Here is a 25,786-nt window from a genome sequence, read left to right as displayed (position 1 = left end):
AGAAGTAGGGAGAACCCACACCTACGCAGGGCAATTACCCCACCCCTCTCCTTACGCCTTGATTATAAGATCACCACCAGCCTGCAAGTAGAGGGAGGGACCAGAGGCAGGTAGGCATTCCTGGGAAGTCAAAACCAGCCCAGAACCTGCTGCCCGACACCATCCCCACCACTCCTGGCTGCAAAGGGTGGGCATGGTGGGGAAAACTGTCCTAGTGCTATGTGATGTAGCCATTTTCTGTGCTTTTCCCTGAATAGAGCGTCATCCCTTACCAAAAAGGGCCAGCAGTGCAGATATGAAAGACCAGTAAATTTAGAAGTGAATTAATGGTGTAGTTTGCTTAAAGCATTTAAAAGATGTTTATTTTATTCAAAATAAAGCGAGGCATGAAGACAAAAGGAAAGCCATGTTAAATGCACGTCAGCACTGAAGCCTTTTATCACACAGCTTCAGCAAGAACTCCCTCCAGCCTGCGCAAGGCAGAGAAATTGCAACATGGGGCTATTGCCTCATCAGGCCTTGCGTTCGTCCAGGGAAGAGCAGCGGTGGCGATCCCTGGCAAGCCTCTTCAACCTGCCGCCACACTCAATATAACACAGGCTTGATGGGACACGCACATTGCAAGGCGACGCAACTGAACAGGAACCTACGTCCTGTCATTCAGCCCTACATTCCCAGTGACATTTTGGGGCATGCCTTCTCCTGGATCTGCAGCAAAGGGGAAGCTAATATGATCCTTCAGCAACTAGCACATAACAGGGAAATGAAACAAACTTATTGGTTCACAGAAGTTTTTATTGTTCATTAAGGAAGCTTTTGTGCAAAAATCAAGACAATGTTCTTTAGAAAGCAACTGCATGTGTCCCCCCAGTGTGACTAACTCCAGTGGGTCAGGTGCCACAGTCCACAGGAAGGGAGAAAACTAAGAGACTCCTAGCACTAGCGCAGGATTGCCCCCAGCTCACCTCACCTGACAGGTTGCTAGCATGAATCCTTCACTACTAAAAACCCCCCAAAATTAAAACCTTACCAACCTGCAAGAGCAAGTGTCAATCCATCCCTACCTCCCCACAAAAAAAAATCATGTTAAGAGAACGCCATCCAGTTTAAGAGATCAAATACCATACTAAACGCAGTGGTGTAACACAACCTGTACCTCCAGGGCAGCGACACTGAAGAGAGCCCACTTCCTATCTGGCATATCTACCCCAACTGGGACACACCACTGGAACCACTGCACAAGCCTGCCAAGAGAGAAAGCTGCAGGTATTTTACATCTTTAGGGGAAATTATATTATACTTTTTTTTTTTTAAAGCCATGAGTGCTTCAGCGTTCTGTACAAATGCAAACAGGACAGACAAACCGGTATTGCTATCTGCCAACACCGCCCAGACATTTAGTATGTACATGTACGTAGCAACAAAAAAGCTGTAGTCCAGTGGTTTTCCATTAAACTGCATGATAATTACTTTGCTAAAGCATTGTTACTGAAGCTCACGCCTCACCCAAGACACCACAGGAACAGCAGCAGCTGCTGGCACCTTTCTGAACAGGACTGGAATTTTCAAAGCTCCACCTCTGCCCAGCTCCTCCTTCCCAAAGGTCTCCTCAAAGCTACTCCGGTGCCTCTGTTCTGGGGGTTAACTTGATCAGAACTACATACTAAATGCTGGTAGGGGATGCAAGGTCCATCTCAAGCAACGTAAGCTTGATTCTCATTCTCGAGGCCCCTACACCTCAAAGGCCTGACTCATTTCCAGGGCAGCAGCCAGCCTTGAAAGGCTTTTGTTTAGAAGTTCAGGCCATTTCAGGCTGCAGAGGTGTGAAAGGCAGGTTGTCAGGTATGCCAGCAAAGCTGCCAAATACCTACTACAGTGCTCTTACCGTCTGCCATCTCTGCTTGCTGCTCAGATGCATTTCCACACAGAAATGGGAACTCTGGAAAAAAATTTAGACTTCAAACTACTCAGAAGGGCGAGTGTCAGGGAGAATGGGTGGCAGCAATGGAAACTGGCCACAAGTCTCATAGTGCCTCTGAAGTTTTAGATGACAAATATGCTATGAGAGAAACAGATCAAAGAACAAAGCAGCAGTTTACAATAAAAAAGTTTTCCGTGCATTCTACTGTCTATGCTGAACTCACTTTGACACATGCACAGCCCCTGCTGACTTTTTCCTTCTCCATCTTCTACCGACCCAGCTCGCTCCACCTCCTTGGCACCCAGATGGCTGCATGTAGGAAGCTGCAAGACTAAGCAGAATTGAGCAACTAGGATATAAAAAAAGGGAGCCATTCTTTAAGTACGTCAGCATGCTTCAGAAGACTGAAATCCCACTGTAGAGGGCTTGACAGTAGAACACCCATGCTTAGATCGAGTAGTCCACGGAAAGAAAAAGGACATGATCAAAAGCCAAGGGAGGGTTTCCTCAGCTATAACACCACCACGAGCCGTAACTGTGGTCACTCCAATGCAAAAGCGTGGTCACTCAAATGCAAATGCATCTTTTTAGGTAGCAGTTACTTTGAAAGTTAGCTGGGCACACAAAGTCCTCCTCTGCACCCACAGAGCTTTGAAAATTCCAGGTGAAGGGATTCCCAGATTCAACATTATCCCTTAGAGTTCCCCTACAGTTACACAGAAACTTAATATTCCAGCCAGCTGTTACAAATGCAAAGCATGTAATCTTCCCAATGCTGACTATGGAAAGACATTTTAAAGTTCAGTCACTATCTTGTTCTTTTTTTAAATTAAAAGATAATAGTCCTGTCTCACTTCACCTTCTCTGCCATTCTTCCCAGCACCTAAAAAAACAGTTCAGTCCACCAATTAAAAATCTACAACACTATTTTTAGGAGCATAATGAGTTAAACTGTACAATCAGAAACATCTTTGTTAAATCAAAACAATGAAGATCTGATCCTTCAACAGCAGCACTGCTACAGAAGAGTTACAATAAAGGAACTTGAAGGTCAAATTTTTAATGAGGCAGAGAAGAGGGACATTTGAGATACAGCTCTCTGCCAACCTTGGCCCACATTTTTAAGAGCCATGGCAAACTTCCAGAACTGGAAATTCTTCTTCTAGTTCCACACATGACGTTTGCAGTGATCAACAGCCTAAAGGGAAAGAAATAGTGTATGTTACTGAGAAAAAGCCTGTTTGCAAACAAGAGTCCATCTACACATACAATTCAATGCCTTATTCTGAGCCAAGATCTTGGGAGCAAATCTTTTTCTTAAGTGATTACAAAGAGGACTAGGATAAATAACATCCTCATCCCCGCCCAGAAGCTTCAGGAAAGAATGTTGATGACCCTTAGCCATTAAGGCCTGGCAAAGAAAGCATCAGCCCACAGCAATACTGGAAGCTAATTTTTAGAGCCTGATGAGAGGTCGTGACATGGTCTGTTGGCTGTGGGAACATAAAGCTGACATTGTACCTTACTATAGACTCCCCACCAGACAGGCTGGGGATAGGAATGAACAGGAGAGGCAACAGTCTGCTTTAAGAAAGCTAAGGGCTATGGAAGACCCTCTAATCAAACTCAACAACCACTAGCTAGTACCCTTTTGCTTCCTGAAACTGGAACTCATCCACTTGACAGTATGGTATAGATGCCAGAAGAGTAGTTTATAAGGAACTATCAAGACCAATAGCAAACTTGAGGCAGAATCCTGCTTTACATACATTGCACTGAGCAGCAGTCTCCATGTTCTTACACCAGTAACCTGGACCCCAGACACAAGCATCATCCCCCAAAAGAGGCTGTTTGGCTGATCCACAGACTCCAAGTTTCTGTGAAAACATACAGCAGCAGAGTCAGCATTTTTATTTGCACCAAGAGATCAACTCCAGACTTATGTCTGAGCTTCCACCTGACCACGTGTACCAGAGTCAACTGACAACTCAGCCACACTTGCAGCTGAACGAGTCCAAATGAAGCAGACTGACATGAGAAAGCATTAAGTTACTGCAACTGCTTCTTCATATTAAGTTTTGAGAAACAGAGCTTCTAGAAAGGTCCCTTTCTCAAGAAGCGTCATTTAACTTCCTCTCATCACATTCATGGCACACTACACCTTGATACTGAACCTCAACAGTGGATAACCACTGGCAGCTCTCTCCTTCTGTCCTCCTTGCACAAGGCTGGCAGTCAGACAGTTGTCCATTCAGTAAGCCCAAGGCCTTGCACAACCGCACTTGCTCCAAGCATTCAGTGTGCTGATTTTTATTCCAGCAGAGTTTCTGCATGCTAGCCACTGAAAGGCACACAGAAGAGTAGGCAGGACTGTATAAGAGCCCATACTCAACAGAACTAAATGCAATACTCACAGTGCAAACAAAAGTGGGATCCATCATCTCTGCCAAGAGTTGCACAACCACGGGTTCATACTGTTCCACAAACTGAACACACTGTAACAAAACACAGGTTGCAAGATTCTCCTGTTAAAGCCTTAGAAAGAGGAGCAAGATACAGCAGGCAGGCCTGTATACTACTCCAAACACCCCAATAATATACTCTGAACTGATAAACCAGAGGCTTGAGCTCTACAGATCAAAAAGGACTCAGCATCACACTAACCAGCTACGTCATATTTAGCTAGCTCACATCTGCCTGCAGCTGTCTGCAGACAGGTTACGATGAGAAAGGGGTCAAAACGAACAGAACCAAGCAGAACAGACTTTGGGAAAAGAATCAAGCAGGACAAGCTTTGATTTGCAAAGCTTAAGTCTCTAACCGTGGAGATCACTGCTGTCTCGAGAGGAAAGCACACTGAACAAGCTGGAGACAAACATCCTGAACAGGACGGCAGCAATACAGTAATGCCACTCAAAAGCACTTGTAGCCCAAGTAGTTACTCTTCCCTTCAGACCGGGCCGCAGCAGCAGGAACGCTTCCCACCGGTAACAGTCAGCCCTCTAGTGGAGAGGCCATCTCCAAAGCACAAAAGGATGTTGGCGTTCTCAGCAGAGAATAACGGCATCGATTAATAAGCAAACCACAGCTATTAAACAGCCTCACAGCAGTTAACACGAATAGCTGTTCCACAGCTGCTTTAAGCCTCTAAGTTGTATGCCTAGTAAACTTATAACCATTGCCACTTGCTGACCAGCCACCTAATAAGATTTCCAGGTAAATCTTGATAGCAGTGGCCTAACAGGTGTTGCTTTTTTGCTGTCTCACTAGAATTACGCCAGCTTACTTCCAATTACTTTGTTAATCCCCTGAACAGGATCAGTGTTGAAGGAAAAAAAAAAAAAACAAACCTTCAGCTGTTCTCACCCACTGTTCTCAAGATTTCCAGGCAAACCTTTACTGACTGCAAATTAGTACAACAATCCAGTCAGTCAATTCAGGTCCTCAAAAGTCTCCATCTATTCGAAACTGCCAACCCCCAAGAATAGAGAGTGCAAAAACCTAAGCCCCCTGTACTCCAAACTCCTTCCAGCCTCTAGCAGACGAAAACTGACCAGCCTTACAGAAACCACCAAGAGATGCCACTTTCTAGTTTTCCCAAATACTCTGCAAGATGTTCCATCCCTCTGTTCATCTCTGTCTGCCTTGTTCCAACAGAAAGGCAGGCTGTCACAAAGCAAGGCCCATGTGGTCAGTTGAGTGCCTCAGATCAAGCCTGCTCCCTCTCCTCTGTTCTGCTCTACTGCACATGAGAAGCTGCTATGCTTTGGTGCTAACTAGTAAAGGGAAAAACTAAGGAAGGATCAGCTTGCTGAACACAAGCCAGACCCAGCTGCACCTGCGGACAGTTTGTCTCCAGCCAGAGACCAAGGCAGTGGGCCAAACACAGAGACCTCTATTACAAGTACCTGGACATTTACAGCAGAAGTAGAGACACTTGAGAGACGGACCTAAAATTAGCATGTAGACAGAATATCAGGCAAAACACTCAGAAAATTAGGTAAGTATAATTATCACTGTAAGACCTATGTAAACCCAACAAATCAACAAGGACAGCGCCCAACCATCAACATGGCCATTGGTTTTTAGCCTGCCTCCTGCACAAATGCTTTACCTGATCACTGACAGACTCTGGCAGGAAGTGACAGACTTTTTCCAGTAAAGCTTCAATTTCAGCTGTTGTGGCATTCTTCTCTAGTTCTTTGTCTGCATAAGCTACCACCATCTTGCAAATATCACAGAAGCCATCTGCAGGTTTCACTAAAACTGAGGAGGAAAAAAAGGAAAAAAAACCCAAAGATGTCAGCTCTTAGGTAGTTATATACAGAAGTTATATATATAGTTATAAATAGAAGAAAGGAGGCAGCATCAGCAAAGCACTAAAGCACATCCTGGAAAGAGATACAATCACAGGTGAACTAGTTCATTTTGCAACACCACTGATTCCTCATTACCAACCTGGCTGCTGTGGAGGCTTGTTGGCTGCACAGCATTTCAGCATAACACACACAGCTTCAGGATTAGTTGCCTCTAAAAGCATGTCAATCAAAGCCTGGCCGTAGACATCTATGAAGTCCTTACACTGGTCTTTGACACTTGTTGGAAACAGGTAGCAGATCACCTCCATTTCATGTACAATCTCCTCCTGAAGCACCATGAAGGATGCAGAGGAAAAGAGGAACAGAAATCTGACTTAATTCATAAGTATGTTTTCCAACCCCATCCCACTCAGGACTGAAATCTTGGTCTCATGAAAACAGACAATAAAATTAACTTTTTTTCCCCCTCCAACACAGCCCCATTTTAGCCAAAGCGTAAGAAGAGGTACCATTTCCACCGTTTACACACCTCTGTCTTGTTGCTCTCCAAGAGGCCAGTCACTTCTTTCACCATGGTCTCGCATATTTCACACAAGGAAAAAGTTTTCTCTTGAACTGAGGCTTTCTGAGTACAGAGAAGAAACATACAAAACAATAAATCAGCACTTGACCACATTTAACAGGGACAATTCCTAAAAGATCAGGCCAACAGCATTCACATTCAGGTGAAGAACACTAATTCATTTACCTAGCTGGCCAGTTTGAGCTGAATTCAAAAGGTCACACAGAACCCAAAACCAACCTCAAAGGTCTCAGTAAAAAGCCTTTCCGAATGAACAGTCATTTTGATTGACGAATTAAGACCAAATCCCCAGGTTGTACAAGTAGGAGAGTCAAATTTAGTAGACAGGGAGAAACAAGCAGCCCCACAGTGACTGGAATCAAGGGAAATACAGAGTGTTTTTAAAATACATTAATTGAGGACAAAATTTACTAGAATCAAGAGCACCTCCCTGTTTGCAAAAGAAACCCAGAAATTGAGGAACTTGAGGGAAATTGTTTGGACCTTGTTAATCAGAAGTTAACCATCCTCAAAAGAGACTTTCCAAAAAACCCTCAGCCCATGTCTCACCCAAAGGCCATGAGAAGCTAAGGTGCTTCTCCAAACTCAGAGCAACAGCATTCTGACTCTGATCACCCATCTGCACACGCAGAGTGCTGTCCCATTTTTAAAAGGGATCGAAGCGTAACTCCAAATGCAGAGCAAAACCCAAATTCAGCAATTTGCCCTCTAACATTTGAGGTGTCATTTACAATAGCTGCTATACTCTACTGCTGGAACAAGAGTTCCCATTTCAGTCCTGAAGTATTACCTTACAGTTTTGGTTTAGCATAGGCTCTGCTATTCTAACAAATCAATCAACTCTCCTACTTCACAGATCAGCATCAGGAACAAGAAGAGGCCAGGAATTTATATTCAGGGAGACTTGCATTATTCTATGCACAAAAGCTGACATTCTTCTGTTTCACCTAGTGTGTTACACTAAACGCATAAAAGCATAAAGGAAGGCAAAGCTCGTTAAGTACAAGAAGTCCATCTCACCTCCACGGTTTCCATTTTCACTTCATGAACCATCTGAGCTGGCACCAGAGTCTGAAGAGGAACTGATTTCACAGAAAGACAGAAACCAACCATGGCGCAAATGTCCTTTGGTTGCTGGAAAGAGGTGTACAAGCAATTTTTAAAAGTCTAGAAGACTCTGCCCTTTCTATGGAGCCTGGGAGTAGGCACAAAGAACGTTTTAAAAGGCTCCAACACAACTAGAAGTTTCATGACTACTTCTACTTCAAGTATTGCCAAAGCATTGATATGGTTATAGGCAGGACAAGGACCAGATGAAATTTAGCAGTTCCTTTAAAAAAAGAAGAGGTTAAGCCACATCCATTTAAAAACCCCATTTACTGTGAGCTCATACTCTATGCAAGCCTCCAAAAGGAATTGACTTAAGAGCTACCAACACCAAAACAGGCCACCAGCGTCCCTGCATCCATGAAGCTGCTCCCCTGAAAGCTTTAAAGTAATCACAGAAGAGGCTAATTATCCTAACTTCAGAGTGCACCCAAAAGCTGAAAGAAATGCCTCCTTTTACTCATCAACAAGCTACCTTCTTTAAAGCATCCAGTAACACCGTATTTTTCAAACAGATTCCAGCATTACTGAATGCAGCCTATAAGAAACAAAAGTTAACCATGTTAAAACCTAATCCTAACCCTTTTTACAAGCGTCTGCAGTAACTGTATTTCAAGTGCTCTTTCCACAGCAAGAGGAAAAACAGCAAACGGAAATGAAGCCTTTAAAAAGGCTTTCTAGGGCTTCCTCAAAGGTTTTAGAAACATATATTACTAAATGCAAAAATAAATGCAGGACATGAGGCAAACTGCTCTAAGGAGGCCACATTATACCCACACCAAGTGAGAAAGGCTGTACAGCGTAATACACAAAACTTGAATTTTCCCTCCTAAAGTCTACCGAAGCTAAAAAAAGTTACCTTTGGTCCTACAGGTAATTAGAAGCTCATACCCCACCCTGTCACCAGGGCATCAAGCTTCTTACAACAGAGGCTTATGCAACAGTTAATACATCATGCCACAACTTCATGCACAGGCAAAGGCAGTATCTCAAAGATATAGTGCTGCTTCAGACTACCCCAGGCAGTACCTTTAAGTCAAGCCTTTTGGTTCATGCAATGTAAGAAGCATTTCCAGATATTAATGTTACAGCAACACCCACATACACACGACATGTTCTCTCACAAAGAGATGACAGACACAAGGTCTCCCAGGACTGGTTAAACTAAAAGCCCAAATAGCTGTAGGAAGCAGGAGCCTAAAGGCCTCCCACATCTTCTTTTCAATTCATGTACTCCAAACATCTATACTATTGTCCTAGATTTAAAGGTTAACCAAGGAAAGACCTGGGGACAGCTTCACTCAAGCCCTTTTGAGTCCAGTCTTTAAACCAGAAGCTGACAGGAGCCCCTGGCATATTTTTTCCCTATCTATCCTTCTTGTATGAAAGCAAGCATATTTTCTGCTCTATTGGCCAAAGCATAATCAAGCTGAAATCTTAGTAGCACAAACTGGCACCTGGAGCTGGAAGTAGGACTGATCCACTGGAGGAAGTCTATCGTCTTTCTCTGCTTTAATCACATAGATATCCCTTGTATCTGTCAACACTGAGTACAATCACACCATGTACACAGCTAATAGAGCAAGAAGTGAACTACAAGCCCTTTAAGAGCAAGAAGTGAACTACAAGCAGGCTATCACCACAGGCAAGTTGCTCACCTACCTGATCTTTCTGTTGACAAGGGAGATTGGAGACAGAAGAAGAAGAAAGGAGAAATTAAAGATAACAGTTAAGAGAAAAAAAAATGTCAAGCACTTGGAACTGCATACACTCTTTCCACAAAGATGATGGAATATGACATGGTCCCCACCCCAAAGATTCTTAGCATCACTACAGCAACTCAGATTTAATTGCACAGTGCTAACGAACATTATTCATTTGAAGTTATTAAAGCAACCTGGGCATGACTACCTCCAAAGAGTCTGAACAACACTCAGCCAGATGCAAGGCGTGGTCATATTCCAATTTCAGGTCTTAACAACAGACTGCATTGCAATGCTTAAAATCAGAAACTAACTGTTGCTGGAACAAAGATTTGCTTGCCCCCCTCAAAATGCTAAAGAAACAGTATGAGCTTCTAAGCAGCCTTTAGCAACTGGAAACAAAAAAAGGCCACTGCATTGCCAAATTCAGGTTCAAGTCAGCCACATACTCTATTCATTAATTCACCTATAATTTGTTATGTTACTTGTGGCACCTAGGCACTGCATTCTCTAAGGAAAGACTTTTTTTTTTTTTTTTGGAAGGCTTTGAGAACTCTGGATAAAGAGGTGCTCTGGAGGTGGTCAGAAGTAAAATATATTGTGAAGACCAGAGCTGGCGCAGTACCATTCAACTTGCCATGGCTCCTATCAAGAGCCCAGAGAGCAGGAGTCTTAAGATAGCAATTCTGGAACACGGACATTTAGTCTTGCTTCAGACAGACACATTATCTCTACCACTTGAACCAATTTTGCAATACTGTGACAAAGAACAACTCTAATATGCTTAAGGCAGCATTTGGTAGGGAGGGGAGAAGTGGTGCAAGTACAGGACTGAGCTAAAAGAGTATAAAGGAACATGTGTAACGCATCTTCTGCGTTCAAAGGATTAGAGTGCCTTTTGCACCACTGAAGTGGTTGTGAAAGAAAAGGAAAGTGCTAAAGAAAGCATTCTGGGACTGAAGTTACTATCCAATTAAACATCAAGTTCAAAGCATTAATACCAAAACTTACAGAGCAAGGGCTCTCCCTAGACTTTTACTGCAGTAAATGTTTTCTGTTTCCAAATAAGTTAGCTACACAAAGCGGAAAAATGAACTGACAGCAAATTCTGTTCCACTGATCTTACCATATGCATCATCATTTGGATAGCCAAGTCAGAGTATTCAGAGATATAGTTCTTGCACTGCAGGAAGCGGGAAAAGAAAGTCTTGTAAATATCAAACAACTTAAGTCATAGAGTAAATCTAGAATTTTCTAATACATATCAAAGTATTAAGTACAGCAGGTAAATTAATAACTACTCTGTTGTCTTTCAGAGCTTGGCTCAAACGTAAGACGGCATTTCAGGTTACACAATCATTGCACACATAGCTGCTTATCTGACAAGTCCTTTTCTCTTCCTCTCAAGGCAAAAGCACCCCCCCTCATTGATATGACATTACCCTGGCCAGATCATTTTTATGAAAAAAGCCTTTAAGGGCTAGCAGCAATCTTGAGTCTTTTTCCTCCTCCCCAGGCCCACAGACACCACCACAACCAACTTTCTTGACCAGAAAGTTTATGATTTCAGTGTTGTTATTGTTATACTGTGTAACATATCCTATATGTCACACACTCTCCTTTGTTTTATTAAATAGATTACATTGAGAGGATTAAGGCACTGAACAAACTAGTTTATGTTTGCATACAGGAATAGATTTTTAAACAAAAAAAGGCAGCTTACCATATCAGACATTCCAGGTCCCAAACGGTCACACTCCTCCTTGGCATGAGCAACCAAAGATTTCACAAAAGATGAATTTGTCCTCACAGCTTCTTGAACATCAGTAACCAGCTGAATGCAATCCTGGCATACATCCCCACTTCCCTGGACAAACAGTGAAAGCAAACTTAAGTGGACATATCTTCATGTAACACATTTAAGATCCATTACTACTTAAAAACCTGAGCCAATACGAATAGACAAGCTACTGCTCATACGTGCACCAGCCACTAGATGGAGACTAGATACCTACTTGGCTCTGAAACCCGAGACAACTGTTAAGATACCCAATCTTCAAAAATCTCTTGGTTTTGTTACAGACCACAGTGGGAAGGTTTCTAGATCTGGCACAGACCCTACGTGCTCCACCCACAGCAGCTTGTTCTCCACCCACTCGACTGTTTAACTCCTATATCTAGGCTTGCTATCGAGACTCAGACTCTACTCAAGTTCGTTGTCTCATCTACTCCCCTTTGTCAACTATTTGTTTTCTTCCGATCCAGACTGACACCTCTGGATTCAGAGAGAAATGCTTCCCCTGAAGGGCACAGCTAGCTGATTACTCAGAATGTGGGAGAATTCTTCTTCCTTTGAACATTGGTGCCAAACTTGCTCTCAGAAGAAATTGTTTCCAGCAAGACCCGCTTGACTGCTACAGTCCTGGATGTGAACAGCCCAGCGCATGACTTGTCTTTACAAGCTGAGGTTATTAATCCAAGATTATATGTGTGGTCCACAGGTGCTGCAGCTACCACCTTACTTAGCTTTAAACTCACAGGTTACGGAAAAAGGTAGTTGACTGTATGCAGCAGCACAAAATTCAATAGGAGACAGTCACCCAGGTAAAGCACATCAGCTTAACCTGTGCCTAGTACAATAATCCCTTATCAAGAATCAGCAGTAGGTTCTTATGCAAAGGAGCACTGAAGCAAAACACATGCACTTCTCCTGCATGCTGGAATAGCACTGCACCCTTACCTTGGACTTCTGCTTAGGTTTGTCCTGAGGGTAAAGGAGAAGAGGCACGTTAGCCATGAACGGGGATGCAAGTTCAGAGAAGTCCAGCTCCGGTATCTTATTGGTCTGGAGTTGTTTCTGAAGTTTCATTGCTGCAAGGTGCTTCTGAAGGGACTGGCACAGCGAGAGGGCACTACATACAACTTCAGGTTTGTCCTAGGGGAGATAAGAGGACATAAAGCTTTAGATTGATGGCACTTTTATATGAAGTTCAGAGTAGAAAATCATTCAGCTGAAACACGACAGGAAGGGAAAATGGTTCACAGCAAGGAAGCAGTCTTCGAATTTAGACCACTAACTGCAACACCAGTGAACCATTCAGGATTAAAGGATCATATGCACAACCATATGTAGAAAAATTCAGGCTTCAATAGCATGATTTTTAATTCCAACAGTTGCAAATTGTTATCTACTTACCAGCTCTTCTTTGATCATATCCATGATAACTGGTAGGTAGGAATCCACAATTTCTTTGCACTCAGAGACCAGGCCTTGGTCGGGAAGAAACTCGCACGTCTTTTCCAAGTAAGAGCGGATCTCGTCCTATAAAAGATGAGGTGGGCTATAGACTACCAAAATAGATCTCTCTCTCTCTCACAAATGCTCTTTCCATTCCCAAAATGCATGACACAAAGCCTAAAAACCACCCCTTGGAGTCAGGTAGGTCCAGGCAGCTGGTAAGCAAAACTAGAATGAAGTTTTACACTATAAGTCTATTTCCCCTGTCCTAGACCCTCGATGAGAGCCTGCCAAAGTGAAAACATGAAATACTGCTTGCAAGCCCTGCACAATACAGTCTTACCAGCACAAAACATTTATATTTAAGAAGAGGAAGTGAAATTACGGACTAATGGGACAGTGATTTGCTTATACAAAAGTACTCCCAGGTTCACAAAAGAAAAAGGGAAGAAGTGTCCACAGTCAAAATAAAGTCCATTTGGTGTAATCATCGAATTCGAGAGACCACAGTATCCCACCTTTTAAGACTGATAGCCCACTAGCACAACAGTAACTTCATTAAGCATCTACAGTCAATAAGGGATCTGTTAAGAGCACAAGGTGCTCTAGAATTTGCTAATCTCTGAACCAGAAGAGGCTGTTTAAAAGCCTCTTCCTATGTACTCTGGCCCCTTTCAACATTTGCTGCTAAGGCTGGGAAAACATCACACAGCCCACTCTTTCACCCCCTCACCTTGTGATCCTGTTAAGACAATGAAATCAAATAGTGCCTTGGGGAGAGAGAAGGTGAGCTCTGCTTACCTCGGTGCCATTATCCTTCAAAACCTTGCCAGCCACTGTCACAAGTTCCTTACACAAGTCACAAGGGATACTGTTCTGGAGAGAGAAGTAGAGACTTACTTTGAGACAGAATTAAGTACCTGTAAACTCAGTGTGTGAATAACAATGCGAAGAACGAGCATCACCTTTGAAACTGAAGTTAAGGGAGAAATACTGGCTGAAGCTGGGGTGGGAAGAGGTGTTTTTAAATAAAAAGAGTAAGGCTATTCCAAGTATGTCCAGCTCCAGTTTCTTCAGTAAATCAGCATGATATGAAGAAGCAGGCATGCTACCACTTGCTCATTTCACCTAGTCCCACCTCCATTGAAGTAAAACGTCTAACACCCCAAGCCAAGCCTTCTCCTGAACCTCTTTTAGCTTACTCTTCAGAGAGTTCACACTTTCTAGAAAAATCCAAGAACTTTTCAGGCATCTTCACTCATTTTAATTGTGCTTTGCCATTCCGACATTCCTCCCTTCCCCTACTTTTCCACAAACTGAAACAAACCTCGGCACAAATACAGCCAAGGTGGACTGAACATATTTAAGTAAAACGCCTTTTTCCCATAGAAAACTGTGAACCACCACCACAAAACTACAGCCGCATCTAGTAAAGCAGCACTCGCACTTAGTACAAATGCAACTTGAAAAGCCACACTAAATGTAACATTTGTACCATTACTTACAGCCATGTCTTTCATAATTCAGCATATGCTGCACCTTTTGTGGAACATTAACTTATGAAGAAGACCCTAAAGAAGCATCAGCTTTATTTTTGTAATAAGCCTATCACTTTGGCATTGCTCAAGTTAAGTACAAGAAACAGCTCCATGAATTAGGAGTCAGTTTAATAAAGAGTTTGAAATACACTAGCTCCATTCCACACATTGCTCAGTGATTGTGCAACAAGTCACAGGAGACATCAGCAGACAAGTTGTGCAAGGCAGAGAAGTGGAAAGCAACCTTTATCTAGCACCCAAATTAAGGCATAGCAACCAAGGCATAGTCCAATACAGCACTTAACTCCGATCAGAGACTTGAAAAATCAGCATATGGAAAGCAGCTACCTCAACTACAGGTGGGAAGAAGTCTCAGTGGTTGATACTTACTACAGTAGGCTTGTTCCAGACATTCTGCTGGCAGTGTTTCACTGCTCCGCACTGCGATGCCATCCGAACACTCTGACACCATACCTCTGGACCCTTGACGCAGTCCTTCTGCCACAAAACGGGGCTTGCCACAGCTGAGAAAAAAAAAAAAGAACCTTTCTTTCATAGTTGCACACTTGAATGACTTCCACTCCAAAGCAAGCAGGTTAGTGCTGTGCAGCACAACCACAACCTCTCCAGCATGCCACTTCAGTTCACTAACATTTTAAAGCACATTTCAGTCCAGCAATTTCTGACCTGAAAGATGAGTCCCAAATACAGATTACAGAGCCAAAGAACTCAGAAAAACTGTAACAGCTGAACTTCACTACTGAAGTGCCTGACCCTCAGCACCTCAGCAGTCCATTCCACCATCCACCCTTCGTAACAACAAAAAAAAAAATTAAAAACCACTTTGCTTAGCACACAAGAACTACCAGATGACTTGAAACATAAAAACTGTTCATTGCAGAAGTCTACACTTCACACAGCTGATTCCCAAAGCTACAACCCCACCTGTCCTACTGTCCTTGCAGTCACTTCAACTCTGAAGCAGCAGTCAAATCTAGCTTCTAATTGTTGTCTGCATTCCTTCTCCCAGGTGAACCACCCTTTTCTCATACAGCAGAGAGCTAGGAAACTAATTGGATTAGAAGCCACAATGAACAGATTACATGGAAGACTTAAGAGCCAGGTGCAGACCCAACACTGATCGTAAACAGAAAGTTTGAAGAAAGGCAAAGCAAAAGAGAGACACAAAACAATGTGAGACATGTTCTATCATAGTTTTTAAACCCATTAAATCTTCTTAGACTTTGTTTCCTCTTGGGTCAGTTTTTCAACTGTGTACAGAAAAATTTGTGGGGGTGGAAAAAAAAAGTACAAGTCCTGTCTGGACCTCCCACTCCACATGGAATTGCCTTGCAACCTATAAAGTTTTGAAGTAAAATACCATTTCTGGACAGTCTTCCTAAAGAAATATAAAATATCTGCACTATTAGTAAGTAACAGAACAAGTTAATCAACTGCACCCTTTAGCTGACTTTCCAAGCATTTTTTTTTATTGTGCTGTCTGGACTGTACACCCAACTTCTCCCAGTTTCCTAAAACCATCCTATCTGTTGGCAGGCTCAGTTTCTTCAGCAGTCAATCGCCTACGCTGCACTATCCTACAAAGAAACAACAACTGAAATCCTACAGCAGACAGGCTCCAAGGAAATCTGCCATGGTCCAAGCCTACAAAAGGCACTACTGTCAAAGTTTATAAAAAAACAAAATGAAAAACCAACCCATTCAAACCCATTAGTTGTATAGGTCCTGTTCAGGAGCCATTATCTTTACATCAATGCTGTTTACACATCACAAAATGCTGTCAAATTACATTGACAACCAAGAAGCAGGAATTAAGCTGTTTGATTCCTGCGACGCTTCTAGTAAGGTTATGCCAGATGAACAATCACTTTTCCATTTATCACACCTTGATTTTAAGCGATTAGAGGATCAACTTAACAGCTGAATTACCAGTGCATCTGCTAGGTACATAGCCACTACACATCAAACAGAGCCAGACAAACACTGATGGCACTCTGCAGCCTTCTCGGCCATTGATTTACAAAGCCTGTTTACACTGCATTTCACAGAGGAATGACCCATTTATTTTAAGAAAAGTGTGCTTTGCATGCTTGATTTTCTACACAAGAGCTTGAAGTTTGCCACTCTCTCTCCCAGCAAAAAGCCTAGATTGCATATTTTTCTTCAGCAAGACAGCACACTAGGACCACTTATAAGATCCTAGGAATAAGACTCAAACCTTCTAATAATGAATAGTTAGCAAAATATTTACAGATGGCCTATTTTAAATTACAGCATTATTGATCTGAAGGCACTAAGAATAGTTAACTTCCAAAGTCAGATTGGTCAGCCAGATAGTTGACAGCTCTGGCAGGATGACAATAACCAAGTACACACTTGGTTGAAGGAAAGAGTCTTCCCTTTCAGATACTGGTATGGAACAGTGGTAGGAAGGCTCTGTAAGGCAGAGTCAAGCTCTGGCTAAAGTCAAGCAAGACCCTGACTTTAAACACTGGAATTAAGGGCTTCCAACTATTTACAAGTAAAGTTTTTAACCTATGCCTTGAGTTCTGTAAATCAAAAGAAAATTAATCCCCCTCCCCCATTTGAAATATATTGCAAAACTAAATTCTAAAACTACAGTAGTTATTCCAAGTAGTTTTCTCAAACTCTTGATCTAAGAGGCTAAAACCCAAACTGAGGAATTCATGCCATAATTTGCATTGGTTTGATCTAGCTCTTAATGAACTTTCAGGGGGTTTTTGGCTTTTTACTTTAAGATCCTGTCACTGTATGACTTCTCAGATCCATACCCAGTTTCAGCAGAATGTCTAACAGCTATACTCTTGCTCCTTCTGCCTCATAGCCTGTGACCTAGTCATTGAACGTGCTAGCAAAATAAATACTATGCTTCATATTTATTTATCAGCTGTTTTGGCGCTATGTTTATCACAAATTCCCTGCTGCATGGCTTCTGTATCAAACAGATGCTCAGAGTCAGTCGCTAATGCCCTGACCTGCCAGGACACAGCAAGGGGTATCGGCACAACAGCAGGGTTTTGCCAGGTTATGACACTGAGGCAGATGGAAACTGAAGAGCAAGGCTGTAGTCCGAGACCTTCTGAGGTAAGTAGAGCGCAGGTTGCAGGTAACTTTGTACAGAAGGAAAAGAAAAAATAGTCATAAAATTAGACTGATTTTTGATAGTGTGTCAACTACTTGATGCCTCTGTGCTGCTTCCCTCTACTACATCTCCCCAGTTTGGCAGGAGAAGAGAGTAATTTCTCAGAAGATGTGTACACAGCTACATTTTGTTCAGATTCTAGATTCTCAAAGCACTGCCACTGGGCAGACAGCCAGTTCAAATTTGAGAATAAGGACACTTATTTGCAATCCTCTACAGGAGACCAAAGCACAAAACTTCAGAAGAGTTTGAGAACAACAGGGACAGTGAAGAACGAGAAGCATCAAACTGTACATAAATCCAGTGAACACTGAAAAATAGTTTTAGGATGCAAGTAAGCACATCAAACACCTTCCCACTGGTATTATTTCGAGACCTCACCCCTGTACAACATCAGAGCAAGATGAAATGCCAATATATCTACATAACTTTCCTGCCAAGAAAGCCAACGGATTCGGGAAACATGAATCAGCTATGCCATGAGGATGAACACATATCTACAGAAAACAGAAAATGGAAGAACAGCAGTGTTGTTTCAGTTACAAAGGACACTGGGGAAGTTTTTTTCCTTCTGAGAAGACAACTCCACATTTGACACTTTCAGTACAGATCTTTCTGGTCAAACAGTGACTAGGCAAATTTGTTTCATAGGGCCACACACCACCAGCACATTTTAGAAAGAAGCTACAGAGCAAAGACGACATGTGCTAAATATGGCTTCTTTTCTTCCATCTTCCACAGTGACTTTAAATACAGTTAAACTTGTATTAACTTATTCTGTATTACACTGAAATATTTTTATTACATAAACTCAATGTCTAATATGAAAGGATGCACCTTCATTGCAACAGTACCCACTCTCCCTTTTGGAATGTTCTGGCAAAAACAGAAACAAAACTAAAAATCTCTGCATTAATTCAGATCTTGCAGATTCAGAAAAGAGTAGCCCGAAATCCTTTACTGTTCCCACTACTACTTCTTTCAGCTTGCTCTCCTATTTAATTATGAAACAGCATTTTTCCTCATACACTAACTTACAACAAAAGCAAATACACCAGTGAAGTGTGTCAAGACCTTGTGCTGTTTCACAACAGAATGAACAGATTTGAGTCTTAATCGCTATCTTGCCTGTTCCCTCAAAGTAGCCTCTGCTGCAAGAAAAGTGGTACCTTAATGTGGTATTTCACATTCCCAGCACAGCAGCAACCCAAGAGAAAACAAAGCATTGTCAGTTATCTCACTCAGCTCTTAATGCTTGCTGGATAAACCCAATGGGATTACCTTCTTAGTTATCTCTGGCATCCCCTTATTTTATACATTGTTCTTTATCTAAGGTCATCCATTTTTAAATAGATTTCTTCTTTCTCTGTTGATCAGCTCTCAACAGTCACACATCAGGCCCACCCAAACCTGCCCCCCTTCCCCCCAGGTTCTTCAAAGCTGCTATTTTTAGAGCACCAAACAAGTTTATCTGTGAAGGCCAGGGTGTTTCTTTACTCGTCCTCTTCACTGGTTTCTCCCTTCCTGAAATGCTTCAGAGACCTAGTTTCTTCAATTTTAAAAAGAACTGTCTTTGCTCCACCAAGTTTTTCCTAAATTAAGCAATGAAAGAAAATGGAGGAGGAAGGAGAAGGGCGTAGAAACATGATCCATGTATAAAGTGCTTGTCTTTCGCATGTGAAAGACTTCAGCTCTCAGGCTTCTAGCCAAGCTGACAGCCAACAGGACGGATCCTTGCATACACTTGCAGCTTCTCAAAACAAAACAAAAAAAAAAAAAAGGAGCAATCCATAGCCACTTCGACCTCTCTGATGCTCATGCCTGACAAGAGCTCATGACAGACAAGAGAAGCCATCTCCCAGAACAAGTGCTGCCTCAGAAACACAGCCTGAAGCCCAACAACATAATCAAAATACTTCACAAGTTCAAGGGTAACAGCAGAAAAGGAAGGATAAACCTTTTCTTCGAGGCTCAGGTCAGCAACCTAACACTGCCAGAACACCAGTAACGCAGTCCTGACAAGTGACAGCTACTGCACATCTCATGGGGCTCTGCCAGGAATTCACACAAGAAACAGTTTAAAGGCAGTAAAGATAAAGGGAAACATGCAGCTCGCTCCCTCAGTGGTACTATCCTACTTACTTCAGCAATTTTGCATTATGCCCAGACACTTTTTTCAAAGCCGTAAATGCTAACTATCACCTCCTTCCGCAACACTAGGCATCTGGAACAGAAATGCTAACATACAGTCAGAAGTTAGTGAAGTAGAGGTGATAGCCCTCTCAGACAATACCACCTTTTCTACATGGAAAGCTTACAGAGCCATGCATGTGAAAGCATAGTTCAGTTCTTCACTCCTCTTCAGGAAACAGGAACCTAAAGGGAAGCTTATAATGGCTGGATTACCATTCTGCAAGGACAGCTACCGGAAAATGGTTAGGTAATTACCTTTCCCGAGAATAACCTTCTCTTCCCTCAAGCATTTGTGTTATTCTTCTTCTAGGGAGAGACTGTCTGAATTTCTTCCTGAGATTCTCAGCAAAACATCCTAAGCAATCCCCCTCCAAAGCTGTACTGAATCTACTAATGAGACTTTAGTGATCGTGCTTAAAAGTTAACACCTTACATAAGCTTTTATGAACAGGAATTCTATATGGGCCAGACCAGATTCCCTAAAGAGCCAGAGGATAAACCAGAAAACTATCGCCCAGAACACACAGAAATTTCGGCTTGAAGACTCAAGCCTCCTCCAAACCAAACTGTTACAAAAACCTTGGTGTAAGCAGCATTTTAAGCACAAATTAACCTGCAGTTGGCAAGAAAAGGAAAGCACTGAGCTGTTGTTCACTTTAATGGGTTGAAGTCAAATGTGGAAGACAACTTGGGGTGCTGTCAACTCATGCCTTTATGACAGTCCAACTTGTTCTAAGTATATCAACACACTCATCAGGAAGGATGCCTTTTCCCAGGCTGTCCCACTTGGTAACAACAACAACAAAAAAAGGCTATTCATTATCTCCAGAAATGCATGCAGACCAAGTGAATGCATCAGTCTCTGCCATTCTGTGTTCAGTTAATTACTGCCTTTTCCTATTTCTTTTGAGAACTGCAAAAGCAATGCATGTTTAAATTAAAGAAGTCAAGAGGGATCAATTTCTCTTCATCAAATCTTACAATGTGTCAACAAGTCAAGGAGCGACCTCAACCTGAAGTTATCTGAAGGGCTCAATACTCCACAGCCCTTCTCGTCAGTTAATGAGTTTAAATAAAATTTCAATGGCTGCACCTGCACCACACACTAGTAACTCACACCAAAGGTCTACTATGCCTCTGAATTAACGAGGCAGTAAAATGACCACAGTATTTGAGAGATTACAGGCCAATTGTGGAAGAACTGGATAAAATATGGCTAGCTGTTACCAATACTCCACATGTCAGTTAATCAGTCTTCCTGTCCACGAAGCTTGAAACACTAGTTTGTTTCTAGTAACTAGTGCAATTGACAAGAATCTAGGAGAGGTATTTGAATGTTCAAAGGCATTTGATAGTCATCAGGAGTAAGCCATCCCATTCCCAAGAAGTTTTGAGAAGCATTTTTCCCTGCAGCAGCTCCCTGTAGAAATACGCCTAAATGTTTTAAAAATACTTGTTGTCCATCTCCATTCCTGTTTTTATTTGGGGTTTGTTTTGGGGTTTTTTGGGGGTGGGTGGTGCAGATTTCATGCAAGTCTCTGCAGAAATGCTGTATTTAACATCCTCCTTTCACCAGACAAATATATTCACACCACAAAGGATAGAAAAGACTGCTAGTTATGCAGAGAGCCATGTCTATAAGAGAAGACAAATGCCTGGCCACAGATTACACTGCAGTCCCAGCAAAGCAGTGAAGTCCAGAGGCATCTAAAAACTTCAGAAAAGAGGGGCAGTTCAGGACACCGCCAGGAAGAAACAGAAGAGCTGTCGTCTCAGGAGCAATGATCTTTCTCACACTGTTGCCACAGAAGTGCTTTAATGCAGAATGAGTGCCGGACATGGACGACAACTCAACAGAAAGCTCCCTTGGGGAAAGGGAAGACATCATACCCCCACAGCTGAGCAGAGAAAGTATGCCAGAGGGATAAGGGACATTTTAAAGAGCAGCTTCAGGGAGGACAGCAGCTAGCAATGGGAGAGCCTGGAAAAGTGTAGTGCACAAGGTGAAAGAATAACCTACCCAGGAGTACAAAGTGTTAATCCTTAATCCGTGCACACTAACATGAACATTCTCAAAGGATTTTGAACTGTTCTGTTTGGGGGGAAAAAAAAAAAAGCCTTGAAATCTCACCGCAGGATTCAGTTACTCAGCATCTTCAAGAAAATCTCTCTATATACAGACTTTTACAGAAGTAGAGTGAAGTTTAGAAACTAGCTGAGGTAAACAGTGTGAACATGAGACTCCTCCCTCCAACAGAAAGAAAAATACCGATATCTGAAATTAAACATTGCTCCGTGACCAAATACGCAGACAAGCGTTGCCTCAGAATATATGCACACGCTTCAAAGACCATAGAAGTACCCCTTTTAACTCACAACAGGAACTCTGGTATCTTAACAGCAGCAAATTAATTGCATACAAAAGCTGCTACCTAAAGGGAATAAAAAAAAAAAACAACCCCCACACACCAGAAAATGGACTGCAAGTAAATCCTTAAGGAAAAAAACAAACACAAACCCTCTTTTTGTCATGTAATTCTAAGGCGTTGCCCCACACCTGCTTTGAAAAATCAGATCCACATGAGACATTGAAACAAAAACCCACTGGCAGCGAGCAGTAACTGGTCCTGCTTCCCCCACAGATACAAAGTAAAAATCTTCCTGCATGTTATACACAAAAAAACCCTGAAACAGCACAGTCCAACCTCCCAGAGAGTCACAACTAACATCACAGTCACCTGATGGAGACACATTCAGTTTAGCTGACAAACTCCCATTCTCTTTTTCCACCTTCTACATCATCTCGGTTTTCAGAGACTCCCAGAACTGCTCCTTTGTGGTATGCTGAATAGCAGAAACTGAGGTTGAGGTTGTAAAAAGACTGCGTAAGACTTCAGAAGCTCCGCAGATGCGATCGCCTGTTTCGCTGAAGGCAACCATGACCAGGCAGAACAGCTTACGCAGCTCCTCCAGACACAACCAAGAACAACTCTTTCTATTTATACCTCTTCTGCAAACAAGGAGATTGTGCAAGGGCAGGTTTACACAAGCCACGTGACTGGTGCACTATCGAAGCACCGCTCTGTTATGCGACAGTCCTAAGGTGCCTCATACCCACAGCACTCCCTGTTATTCCTCTAAGAAAACAGGGACATATTTTTCAGATAAGACACCTTTGCCTAATTTAGTCTACAGCAGTGGGCTGCACCAGCCTAGCTTTTTGGATAGAAACCACATTCCCAACCACAACAAGCATGCAAACTACAGAACACAGTCAGAGTTCAGTTAGCTGTTTTTTCCACATCCTCCAGAAAATTCAAGTCAGACTAACTCAGCCTTCACTATTCCTGTCCCTAGATGTTCTGGCAAGTGTTTGCTAGAGGAATTATATATTAGTTTGAAATCCTGTAAGGAAGGAAGATTAAGTCTACTGTTTTAGGGGAATGAAATAATCACATCCTCAAACGTTTTACCTTCCACTCCCAGCTTAACTTTTATTTTCCAAGAGGAAAAAAAAAATTCAGCTCAAGAGAATTCTCTGACTTCTATTTTAACTTCACATCCTGCTTTCCTCCATTCCTGGTCTCAAATACAAGCAATAACCAAAGAGCGCATCAGTCGTCCAGAGATCCAAAGTCCTGCACACCCTGCTTTAATTCCTTCATGTCTCCTTTAAAGGGAGCACTGTAAGTAGGTCAACCAAAAACCCTCATGGCCTACCAGCCATGCTGTAAGCCAGCCAAGTTACTCCATTAGGATACGCCAAGGGTGGCTAGATTCTGACACAGCTAATGAGTTAGCTTAGTAGACAGAAACAGTGTTCCACATTGTCACAGAAAAATCTTCAGAAAAATCTGCACAATACTGTCATAGGTGAGTCAATTAGCACTCATAACAGAACCTTCGTGAAAAGAGATAGGTGTGCATTTCTGTTAAAACAGTGACTTCCTAAAGAAAAACAGGCCTAACAAGTCTTGTGCTATGCTCAGCTGCATACACATGCCTTTAACAAGCAGACAGAGCTAACCCTCACTGCTGAACTGGTTTCTCATTAGAATTTCCCTAAATACACTAGTAAGAAACCTGGTGGATACCTGAAGGCAAATCCTTTTTCACTTTTAAAGCATGAGAAACTACAATGATTTTAGTTATATGGAAACAGTCCCAGTAGAAAACATCACTGATGGCAGTTAATTCACTGCAGAGCAGACACAAAAGTCATATTATTGAAGCAGACAAATACGCAGTGTGAAAGCTGTCATTTGCCTTCTTGTTGCCAACCTGAAAAGTCAGATTCTCCATTAAATTGTCCACATATCAGTATATTAAAACTCCACTTAAGTACAAGACTACTGTACAATCACGCAAGATCTCAGAGGCATAATTTACTGCACTCTGCCATTTGGTTATTCCTATGGCTTGTAAACAGCTAGTCAGGCTTTTTTTTAGTTGACTTGTGAAAGGTTAAACTCATAAGCAAACAAGCTCTAAGTTTAAAATTGTCTTATTTAAAGAAAATTCTCTGAAAAGTCACCTGCATCACTGTATTAGACCTTCAATTTTGGAGTTTCTAGCCATTCCACACCACAACCTGAAGGTGTATGACACCTCCAGGCAGTCTATGAACCATTTGTGTAGCTCTGTCTAGCTTCTGCAAAGTACAAGCATCGCCTTTTCTAACCTCTAACGCCGAAGGCAGAATGTAGGTTATTCCCACCACCACCACTTTCACCTCAGCAACAACAGGTAACAAGGCAGCAAGCAGCAACATTAGCGGAATTTTCCATGTGGAGTAAAGACCCTAACAAAATAAGGCTGCTAAAAGCACACAACAGAAAAGGCTACCTCTTGCCATCTGAAAGAGGATTAACATCCATCTATCCCTTACGTGCCAAAGATAAATAGAGCTTCTGGCAGAAAACCAGTTTCTACCAACTGCTCTTATTTGGCTCAGTGAGGTGACATAGTTGCCCGCTCACTTGTCGGGTATGGATACAAACTGACCCGGTGCTACCGCGGTGCCACAGGAAGGGCATTTTTCTAGGAAAGGCTGGCTTCTCATGGCGGACTTCTCCCTTCTCCATGAGTTTACCTGACAGCTATTCTTGTACGATTCCCACCCTAAACACACCTTTTCCACCACAACCACCCCGAAGGCGCCCTTGAAATCCCCGCTCGCTCCCCGCGCCCTCGCCAGGCCCTGCTCCCCCGCGGTACTGGAGGCACCGTTAGGCCCCAAATCGGGCTGCGCCACCGCCAAGGGCAGCGGCGCCCCAGCAGGAAGCTTCCCCCGCCCGCCACCCTCCTTTATCACTGCCCTCTCCCCGCGCCTTCGGCGGCCGGGCCCCGGAGCTCCTGCTGGGAGAAGACAAAACAAACAGCTTTAGGCCCGGCCTCCTCCCCGACACACACACACCCCGCGCCTCCTCACAGCGCCAGCCACCCTCTACCCGCTCCCGCCCGGGCAGGCCCTCGGTGGCGAGAGAGCACCGCCGCGGTTAAGCGCGAGGGGAACAGGAGGCGGAGGCCGGGCCAGTGGTGCCGCTTACCGGCCGCCAGCAACCCGAGGAGACAGACGAGCTGCCCCGCCATCATCCCCGCGCCCGCCTGCAATGCGACGCCGTCGTCGCCCCCCGCCCCTATATAAAGGCTGCGCCACCATCACTGCGCATGATCAACAGCCGCACCGCCCCCTCCCGGCTGCTGCGCATGCGTGGGGGAGGGGGCGCGCTCCTCAAGCCCCTCATCTCCCCTCCCAATCCCCGCGCATGCTCTGTCCGAAGCCGCCGTGTCTCCGCGGACAGGCGTGAAATGGCGGCTGCGGCCGAAGGCGGCGCATCGGGGCGGCAGGCGTGCCAAAAGCCGGAGCCGTGATGCCCCGGGCTCGTCTGGGTCGGGGGTGCGAGCCCCCGCCGCTGGAAACGGCCCTGTCCGGCCGGAAGAAAGGCCCCACAGGCCACCAGAGGCGGTTTGCGCAGCGCCGGCCTGGCGGTGGGAGCA

The 25,786-nt window shown here is 43.3% G+C and overlaps 1 protein-coding gene across 2 annotated transcripts; it reads right to left on the bottom strand.

The window, feature by feature from the left end:
- Window positions 1-774: 774 nt before the first annotated feature.
- On the bottom strand, window positions 775-25,380 carry LOC104348953 (prosaposin). Of its 2 annotated transcripts, XM_086466571.1 has the most exons (15): window positions 25,336-25,380; window positions 14,800-14,933; window positions 13,673-13,747; window positions 12,830-12,955; window positions 12,374-12,568; window positions 11,357-11,500; window positions 10,760-10,816; window positions 8,406-8,468; window positions 7,844-7,957; window positions 6,770-6,865; window positions 6,380-6,566; window positions 6,036-6,187; window positions 4,336-4,416; window positions 3,691-3,798; window positions 775-3,119 (listed from the first exon to the last, which is right to left on the bottom strand). In XM_086466571.1, the coding sequence occupies exons 1-15, from the start codon at window positions 25,376-25,378 to the stop codon at window positions 3,084-3,086; spliced, it is 1,611 nt and encodes a 536-aa protein (XP_086322697.1). In that variant the 5' UTR covers window positions 25,379-25,380; the 3' UTR covers window positions 775-3,083. The 2 variants fall into 2 exon arrangements, with proteins under 2 accessions (XP_086322697.1, XP_086322698.1); XM_086466572.1 differs by lacking the exon at window positions 8,406-8,468.
- Between the last annotated feature and the right edge of the window lie 406 nt (window positions 25,381-25,786).

Source organism: Leptosomus discolor, chromosome 6, assembly GCF_034619465.1.
Source record: "Leptosomus discolor isolate bLepDis1 chromosome 6, bLepDis1.hap2, whole genome shotgun sequence".
Classification (NCBI taxonomy): domain Eukaryota; kingdom Metazoa; phylum Chordata; class Aves; order Leptosomiformes; family Leptosomidae; genus Leptosomus; species Leptosomus discolor.
This window is presented reverse-complemented; position numbering and strand designations above follow the sequence as displayed.

What these genes read in the sequence shown, in the direction of transcription:
- LOC104348953 (XM_086466571.1), bottom strand. Translation starts at nt 25,378, where the DNA reads ATGGCGGGGCAGCTCGTCTGTCTCCTCGGGTTGCTGGCGGCCG. An exon ending in ATATGATCAAAGAAGAGCTG is followed by an intron (nt 12,569 to 12,829) that starts GTAAGTAGATAA and finishes TATCTCCCCTAG; the next exon opens with GACAAACCTGAAGTTGTATG. An exon ending in TGGAGAGCAACAAGACAGAG is followed by an intron (nt 6,567 to 6,769) that starts GTGTGTAAACGG and finishes ATGGTGCTTCAG; the next exon opens with GAGGAGATTGTACATGAAAT.